Source organism: Asterias amurensis, chromosome 5, assembly GCF_032118995.1.
Source record: "Asterias amurensis chromosome 5, ASM3211899v1".
Taxonomy (NCBI): Eukaryota; Metazoa; Echinodermata; class Asteroidea; order Forcipulatida; family Asteriidae; genus Asterias; species Asterias amurensis.
Genome location: NC_092652.1, coordinates 16605668 through 16615623, shown reverse-complemented (window position 1 = coordinate 16615623; position 9956 = coordinate 16605668). Strand labels below are relative to the sequence as shown.

At 37.8% G+C, this 9956-nt stretch overlaps 1 protein-coding gene across 1 annotated transcript in view; it reads left to right on the top strand.

Moving 5' to 3' along the window:
- Positions 1 to 4022: 4022 nt before the first annotated feature.
- Positions 4023 to 9956, top strand: part of LOC139937283 (sodium-coupled monocarboxylate transporter 1-like) — a 23274-nt gene continuing 17340 nt past the window's right edge. Inside the window, exons 1-5 of the mRNA XM_071932385.1 lie at positions 4023 to 4379; positions 5754 to 5819; positions 6159 to 6210; positions 8861 to 8928; positions 9808 to 9956. The exon at positions 9808 to 9956 is cut by the window's right edge and continues 3 nt beyond it. Of these exons, the coding sequence (XP_071788486.1) occupies positions 4023 to 4379; positions 5754 to 5819; positions 6159 to 6210; positions 8861 to 8928; positions 9808 to 9956 (692 nt within the window). The remainder of the gene's footprint in view (positions 4380 to 5753; positions 5820 to 6158; positions 6211 to 8860; positions 8929 to 9807) is intronic.

The following is a 9956-nucleotide window of genomic DNA, read 5'->3' as shown; positions in this document are numbered from 1 at the left end:
GGAAGCAACCATATGGGGCGCCGTCTGTCAATTAATTGTTTGGCACTTTTAAGGCATGTTTTTACCATGGTTTATAGCAATTAGATGTAAACCATAGAAAGTGTTGCCAAATCCTTTTTATGGTTTACATACCAGTAGTATTTGATGTGTGTAAGTTTATGGTTTACAAACCATGAACATGCAACAAACATTTGTAAATCATGGTTCATAAACCATGGAAACTTTATAAACCATGTTTTCAAGATGCCTCAACTTTCATGGTTTATAAACCATGATTTTTAAACCACGTTTTTCATGCTACGATTTTTATGGTTTATAAACCATGATTTGTAAACCATGATTTTCATGTTTCAATTTTCATGGTTTATAAACCATGTTTTTTAAATGCCTCAATTTTTATGGTTTATAAACCATAATTTTTAAACCATGATTTTCGTGCTCCCATTTTTATGGTTTATAAACCATGATTTTCATGCTTCAACTTTTATGGTTTATAAACCATGTTTTTAAGATGACCCAATTTTCATGGTTTATTAACCATGATTTTTAAACCACGTTTTTCATGCTACGATTTTTATGGTTTATAAACCATGATTTGTAAACCATGATTTTCATGTTTCAATTTTCATGGTTTATAAACCATGTTTTTTAAATGCCTCAATTTTTATGGTTTATAAACCATAATTTTTAAACCATGATTTTCGTGCTCCCATTTTTATGGTTTATAAACCATGATTTTCATGCTTCAACTTTTATGGTTTATAAACCATGTTTTTAAGATGACCCAATTTTCATGGTTTATAAACCATGATTTGTAAACCATGAATTTGATGCTTAATTTTTCTGGTTTATAAACCATGTTTTAAAGATGCGTAAAGTTTCCATGGTTTATCAAACATGATTTACAAATGTTTGTTGCTTGTTCATGGTTTGTAAACCATAAACTTACACACATCAAATACTACTGGTATGTAAACCATAAAAAGGATTTGGCAACACTTTCTATGGTTTACATCTAATTGCTATAAACCATGGTAAAAACATGCCTTAAAAGTGCCAAACAATTAATTGACAGACGGCGCCCCATACAACCAATGGGATGTATTTTCTTAAAGGAACACGTTGCCTTGGATCGGACGAGTTGGTCTATAAAAAGCGTTTGAAACCGTTTGTTATGAAATGCATATGGTTAGAAAGGTGTTGTAAAAGAAAAATATAATGATCCACACAACTATCACTCAAAATTGCACGGTTTTCCTTTTTCGTAGCGAACTAACACGGTCGGCCATTTATGGGAGTCAAAAATTTGACTCCCATAAATGGCCGACCGTGTTAGTTGACGCCAATGGTGCGCCGTTTAATTACAAAACCAGTATTGGCCAAGAAAAGTTTGTTTATACCATTTTGCCACAATGGTGTGCTGCTTCAAAACCAGTATTGGCCAAGAACAGTTTTCTATACCAATTTGCTAAAATGGTGAGTCGCCAAAAACAAACCAGTAGACAGATGTCAGAAAGTAAACTTTCATTATCAGACGAAAATTCAACCAGCAGAACTTGCCAGTTTCGATTAATACAATAAAAATACAAAACACTATACCATAAAAATAAAATTTAAATGAAATTACTTTGCAATAAAAAAGTACATTACAATAAAGTGTAGTTGCCCATAAAAACAAGAAATAGCAGTAATGAATACACAAATTAAAACCAATTTATAATGCTGTGTAAAACGAACATAAAAATAAAGGAGGTATACATTTAAGCAACAACATAACAAGAAATTAATAGTTTTCTTTTCTCAAAATGCCGGTTTTTTTATACCATTTTGCCATAATACTGTGCCGCTACAAAACCAGTATTGGTCCAGAAAAAGTTTTCTATACAAAAAAACAAACAAAAAACTATCATATAAATTACTTTGCAATAAAAAAGTACGTGTCAATAAAGTGTAGTTGTCCATAAAAAAATAAATAAATAAAGAATACAGCAGTAATGAATACATAAATTAAAACAAAATTTCAAAAATGCTGTGTAAAACTGAATACAAAAATTAAGGAGGGATACATTTTAGCACAACATTAAAATACATTAATAGTATTCTTTTCGCAAAATGCCTGTACCATAAATAACTTGAATGCAGTTCCTTTATGTCGGTTTAGTAATTAATTTTCTTCTTTCGTCTTTAGTTATTTATTTAACTTTCAGGCATTTATTTTAATACAATTATCTCTATTGGGACAAACCCAGTTTTGGCCCATTATAGGTTTTCTACCATTTTGCAAAAACATTGTGTGCCGCTACAAAACCAGCATTAGCCCAAAAAATAATCTCCTGCAACACCGTCCGCCTGTGCATGCAGTATTGGCCTAGGGCAAATTTCTACAAATTTTGCCAAAATGGTGCACCGCTACAAAACCAGTATTGGCCTATTAAAGGTTTTCCACCATTTGCCGAAACGGTGGGCAGCTACAAAACCAGTTTTTGCTAGGAAACGGTTTTCTACCATTTTTGCATAAATTATGTGCCTGTACAATACCAATAATGGCCAATGCAAGTGTTCTTCAATATTGCAAAAAAAGGTGTCTCGCAAAACCAGTATTGGCCAAGTGCAGGTTTTTAACCATTTTGCCAAAAACCGCTACAAAACCAGCACTGGCCTACTAATAGCCTTGCTCAAGGCAGTCGAATTATTCACTCCGAAAAAAGACCGCCGCTGTATAAAAACCTACCCGTATTCACTGTGCGTAAAACCCACCCGTGTTCACTGTGCGTAACATCGCACGACACGATGCCCCCGTACACTATCCGCATCCCATGCGGAGGCCGTCAGGCCGACAGCCTTGTAGGATCTGTGTTGAAGCCACTGACCTCATTACTATAATAAGCGAAGAGTTCCCACGGTCAGCTCATTACCATAATGCCCGCGAAAGACGAGACATGTTTACCTCACACACCACCACCACGGACGCATGATAGGGTCCAAAGGTCGTGATAAGGGAAGTGCGTGATTGGACGTCAAAATGAATAATTCATTTGCCTCACATCCTGTGTTGTCTGATAGGTCTGACGAACGATATACATATTTATGAGCTGCATACTAGCATATCCTAGAGCCCCCCAATTTCGTCCACTATTGGAATTTTTTCAATACAACACATTAAAACGGGAAGATACAGACCCGACAAGGCTGTCGGCCTAACGGCCTCCGCATGCGGTTAGTGGTGTACGAGTGCGATGACTTGTGTGAACAGTATTCGTGCGATGTGACAGTGTGTATACGGGTGGGTCATTCGGTGTGATCGCACACACCATGCACAGGGTATACGGCGGGTGGGTTTACAGCTGCGTCTTTTCGGAGCGAATAATGCGACTGCCTTGAGCAAGGCTAGCCTACTAAAGGTTCATCATTTTGCCGAATTGGTGTGCCTTCACAAATCAACACTATGAAAAAAACAAAAAACTACAGTCATGCCAATTGGTACCAACATTGCCAAGTACATATCTTTCCCAAAATCTCAACTCCGGGAATAAACACCAAAATACAATGCTCCGTGTAGTTGGAGCCCGCTATGAAACAGAGAGTGAGTATAGGGAAGGTAACGTTTTGCAACTCATGCAACATAATTTTGTGCATGCTGAACATTATAAAAAGACAAATGAATAATATTCCATACTGATTTCAAATACACTTTCCAATCCAATTCTACAAAATGATTATTCCGATTACCACCCTCATCCCCACATGACATTTAGCAACATTTGTAAAATACTAGAATATTATCCTCATCTAGCGGGGTGCCGCGCGAAGCGCGGCATCCCGCTAGTGTATATTATTAGAATTTAGCCTATCTGTTGGAACTGCAATCAAACTCCACTAAGGGATTGCAGGCACATGGTGGCTAGAGAACAATAACATTTTTGTATAGCCCCCCTTAGTGTTGAACCTGTCGAGTGTCACAGTGCGTTTAATTCGTGAATTTCCTCCTGCGTTACTAAACAACTTAACACTTAATTTCCACAATGGAGGCTCTCGACAAGCCAGCGTCTTCGTATTTCCAGGCTGCCGACTACATCATTTTCGGCTTGATGATGTTGATTTCATTAGCAATCGGGTTGTACTACGGCTGCAGCGGTGGGCGTCAGCGTACCTCTGCCGAGTACATTCTAGCCGACCGTAGCATGACATTCTTCCCGGTCACACTGTCCCTGCTCGCAAGCTTCTTCTCGGGGATCTCGATGCAGGGGATCCCGGCCGATGTCTACTATCACGGCCCGTTGGTCATCTGGCGTACCGTTCCCCTGACAATTGGTGGGATACTGGCCATTGCATTCTATCTGCCGTTGTACTATAGCCTTGGATTGACTTCTGTATACGAGGCAAGTTTTCCTCAAATTACACTCTGAGAACACCGGGGTCTGAGTTGACCCGGATGGGTTTCCGGGTCTGTCTGACCTGGAAAGTGGTTAATGGTCGAATTCTGCGTGATATTGACAATTTCTGGGTAATTTTGACACAGATTTTGGGTCATTCAGATCAAGAAACGGTTCAGGCCCCACTGCACCCAGATCGGGTCAATCTGACCCGGAAGTATTATTCCTGTAAATGAGATTTTCTCGCCGCCTACTTTGACGTTCTTTCATGATAAAGGTTCTTCCATGATAATAGAAATATGAAAATAAAGTTTGAAGATGGCAAGACCCATCTTTTCATATTTCTCTTTTGGTATATATTGACAACACCCGTGGTGTCATTTTTTTGCGCCCCATCGTTTTCGCAGTTTGCGAAATTCTAGGAAGTACAATTTCGAATCTCTCCTTTTATAGGTATTGGCTTCGGGTTAGACAGCGTCTAGCTTCCTGTTTGCATTCCCCAAATTACTGAACATTTCCCAAATTACTGACGGAAAGCGAGACATAAATTATAGCCTAAGTCCAAGCTAAAGCCGGAGCCCACTTACTAAATGCAACAGAGTGAAAAAACACTCTTTGAAGAGCCATATGAGGAACAACCTTTTTCGAGTGGTCTTCCAATCTTTTAGATTGATCTTTTTGAGTGATTTTTCACTTTGTCTTGGAGTGAAACCCCTTTAAAGGCAGTGTCACTTGGTAGATCTCAACATAAAATAACAAGCCTGTGAAAATCATGAGCTCAATTGGTCGTCGAAGTTGCGAGATAATAATGAAAGAAAAAAACACACACTTGTAACACGAAGTTGTTTGCTTTCAGATGCTTGATTTCGAGACCTCAAATTATAAATCTGAGGTCTCGAAATCAAATTCGTTGAAAATTACTTCTTTCTCGAAAACTGCTTTAATTCAGAAGGAGCCGTTTCTCACAATGTTTTTTACCATCAACCTCTCCCAATTATTCGTTACCAAGTGAGGTTTTATGATAATAATTATTTCGAGTAATTACCAATAGTGTCCACTGCCTTTAAAACAGTGAAATAACCACCACTCTTTTTAAAGAGCCATAATGAGGGACAACTCGAAATGTAAACAGTGGTGTTTCACACTCTTTTACATTAGAGAGCATAAACACAGGCCAAAGCTCAAGGCCAAGCCAGAGCCAAAGCCCAAGCCTTGGTTTCGAAACGGGCCGAATGACGTGCTGTAGCTAGAAGCCGACTAGATGATTTACGCACACAGGAATTTACGATTATTGAGTCTTTTTACTTACCTTAGAAACGATAAGTTTTCAGTTTTTATAGCCTGCGATTATAATAGTCAGTTTAATTTTTCTCCAAACAGTACTTGGGAATGCGCTTTAATGGAGTGGTCAAGATTTGTGGAGTGGTGTCGTTCCTGATCTACGCTGTAAGTTGCTTTTGGTTTTTGATTATGTGTCGTTACCATCAATGGGGCCTGTGCAAATGTCTTTTTAAAAGCAATGATGAAAAACTCCCGTTCGAACCCCTAAAACCTTAGGGTACATTACAGTGCCAGTCACTGAAACAATTTGTGACATCATGATCAAGGGTGAATCCGGGGTGGGGTTGGGGGAGGAGGGGGGGGGGGGTGGGTGGGGGCCAATTAAAGTTTTGGCCAAATCCAAAGGACGCTAACTCTATAAAACTCACTCAAACAATAGCCAACAATTTTTGTGTAATTGGTCGCTTTGAATTTTTACTGCTATTTTTCATTATTCTCCTGCAGTTATTTTACATGGGATTGGTGATCTATGCAGCGTGTATAGCGGCTACTGCAGGTTTGTAGACTGTTTCATGTAAAGAGCGCAATTAGTAGTCCATCAAATAGTTCAGCTACATTGAACAGACCTGTATTTTATTTAAGCTTGATGAGTTTTTACGCAGTTTGGACCGTGTCTTGGCCCGACCCTGTACCCATGTCAAAACATGCACCATGAACCATGTAAACATTCGTTAATTGGGGTTTAAGGAAGATTTGAAGGGGATTTGATTGGCTTCCTACCTTTTTTGAAAGGAGCGAGGATGCGTGGTCTTCTGGTTGATCTATATTTTTTGTTATACAAAATTTAATGTATTGAGGTGTTCGGAGCAGAGCATAGCTCCGAACACCTTTTGTTATTGTTCGTTGACAATCTATACATCATATGAAAGGGCTTTACGTACTTCACAAACTTAGGTATGTTTGTAACATTCTCTTGACCTTTTGACCTGTCTAAGCCGAAAGTGCATGTAAAATGCTTTTAATAGGCAATACTTCTTGGATTTGTCGCTTTGTAATTGTCCATCAGGCTTGTATTTTTGTACTCCCGCCGGATGCCGAACACCTTGTTTTTGTTATGACAAAAACTTAAGTCTAGTTTCTATAGTTTTTATATACTTGATATGGTATTTGATGTGCAATTTTTATGACGTTTTTTGTCCTTGTGCCCTTTTGTGCCTTAGTTATTTTTATTGTCTGGATCGCATTTAGATAGTGATTATTTTCGCTTTTTGGTTATCCGCAGGCTTGTTCTCTGTGTAGTCTTATTTTTATTGCCTATTCTTGGTATGTACTGTTTGCCTGGAAATAAATAAACAAATAAATAAATAAATAAAATAAATAAAATAATCGTTAACACATTTATTAGAATAATCGATCAAACCATAGCTCCATGATCAAACTGTTTATCCGTCTGATTAAACATTAAATTTGCTCCTGAAGAACATTTTCGAAAACTATGGATCAAACTTAAAAATAACATGTAAAATAACATATAGTCCGGGAATTGTTTTATTTGTTGGTAATATTTATAGGGTGAAAACCTAAGTCCCATGACAACATAATTGTTGTTTTATCTGTTGTACGTTTAGGGTGAACAGGCAAGTTCCATGACAACATTATGAGAAGGTTCCACTTTTCAAAAGAACTTAAATGAAATTTATGTCATTGTTTGTTGTTATGGACCATCATTATACAAGTAAAACACCCAATACATAGATTGGTGTGCTTTGGCTAACAAGAAAACGTGAACATTGATCTTTAGCAATGTCAATTTTACAGACTAGTATTTTTTATTGGGGAAAAAAATCTCTCCGGAAAACACTGTCCTCGTCCCTATTTGAATTTAAATCTCAGTTCGGCTTGACTCCGTCTTATATTACAAATCTCCTTGTACCTTATGCCCCCTCTCGCACTCTTCGTTCTTCTGCTAAGTCCCTTTTAACTATTCCTAGAACTTCCTCATCATATGGCGATCGTGCCTTTTCCGCTTGTGCTCCTAAACTTTGGAACGCTTTACCTAATAACATCAGATGCTGTAGTTCTCTTCCATTATTTAAAAACTTGCTTAAAACTCATTTATTTAAATCCTCTTACACTTAGCTCGTTACATGTCTTGACAGTAGATTATTCATTGTATAATTTTGTATTATGTTCTACATTTCTTTTTTGTTGTATGTATTGTTTTTTGTTCTGCGCCTCGGAAAAGGGTCTTGTACACTAGATAGATGGCGCATTATAAATGCATTATTATTATTATTATTAGGACGGGTGGGTTTGCTGCTGGTGTCAAGCAGCGATTTCATGCAAACGCTAGGATTAATCCTCTGTATTAGTTAGGATGAGTACAACTCTTATGTTAAAGGAACACGTTGCCTTGGATCGGTCGAGTTGGTCTTCGAAAAGCGTTTGTAACCGTTTTTTATAAAATGCATATGGTTAGAAAGATGTTGGAAAAGTAGAATACAATGATCTACACAAATTTGCCTCGAAATTGCTTGGTTTGCGTTTTACTTTGCGAACTAACACGGTCGGCCATTTATGGGAGTCAAAAATTTGACTCCCATAAATGGCCGACCGTGTTTGTCGACGAGGTAAAATGAAAACCACGCAATTTCGAGGCATCTTTGTGTGGATCATTGTGTTCTACTTTTAAAACCTCTTTCTAACCATATGCATTTCATAACAAACAGTTTCAAACGCTTTTTATAGACCAACTCGTCCGATCCAAGGAAACGTGTTCCTTTAAATTTGCATCTGGGATAAAGAATATTAACTTAGTATGGGTTCAATGCGTCCTAACATCTATGCATACGAAACTTAACTCGTCCTAAATAAGAAGATTAATCCTATAAATTAGGAAGAGTTTGGTAAAATCGACGGCTAGGATTGATTTGGTTACCTGTGTGGTTGAAGTTCCCCCATGTAAATTAAAATTGGCGAAAGGAAGATCAATCCGGAACTCCGAGGAGTAAGCATTGGAAGTGGGGGAAAGCCTGGTGTTTGAAATTGTATTTTTTTACTTAAACGCTCCTCCACACCTACAGCATTGTGGCATAATTCTCGTTCTCATAAGACAATTTTTATTGTATGGGCGCGCTAATAGGCAATGAACATGAACAATGTTGTGATATTCCAATTGATTTATTGTCTTCTGGGTTCCTATACAGTAATGGACATCAGGTTTGAAGTTGCCGTTTTTTGCGTATGTGCTGTTTGTGCAGTTTACACAGTCATTGTAAGTATAGTAACCCTCTCATAGCCTATAAGTCGTATTAAAGAGACTGCGGTGATCTGTATTAAGGTCAAAATTTAGTTTTGTGATGCACTCATTTTGCAATAGGAAATCCTTTTAAAAGAGGAAGAACAAAGTAAAATTCTCGAACATCACGTTCAAGCGGTGCGAAATGTCATTGTATTTTTAATACCCTTTCAGTGCAACGTTTGCCAACATCAAAATCATCCAATGACGTCACATTTATAATCTTGTTTTTGATGATTTTAAATCAGAACGGCATTGTATTTAGCATATTGATGACTTTAAGAAAAAATCCCACTTCGGAATTACATACCCAGTTGTTGAGTTGTTGTTTTTATGTATAAAAACGTCATGTTTTAAACTTTGCTCTGAAAGAGTTAAAAAAGAAAGAAGAAAAAAAGTGTCACTTTACACCATTTTAGTCTATAGGTTAGAGACTTTCAATTTTGTATTCTAACTTAATAAGATATCGCATAAGCAATATCTTTTGTCAGAACTGCCCCGGTCCTGGTCTTGAAACCTGACCCATTTATGGGTCAGGTTGACCAGAAATCTTTCTCAAATTGATCTTGAAATGGATGAAACAGACGCAGAATCACATTTTTTTGTAAGTCTTGTCCGGATGTTGAATGGATCAGGCGCCCATAGGAGTCGATTTCGCAGACTCTTTAGGAGTTATTAACAAATTTAAGGCTAGTCCTAAGTTAGGACGAGTAACTCGAGACGAGACTAGTCTGAACTATTTGTGAAATCCACACCTGGGACCCGGAATCCGGGTAATTTCTGACCCATGTGTTGTTAGAATGTATGGGTTTCTCTTCGCCAACAAAATAACCAAAGTTTTGTTTGCTCCTTCAGGGTGGCATCAAGGCCATTTTGTGGACCGACAGTCTTCAGATGCTACTGATGGTCGCAACTATTCTTGCCGTAATTTTTAAGGGAGTTATGGATCTCGGCATTGGACGCATATGGGAGACTTCAGTTAGGGGGCATCGGGCTGACTTTTT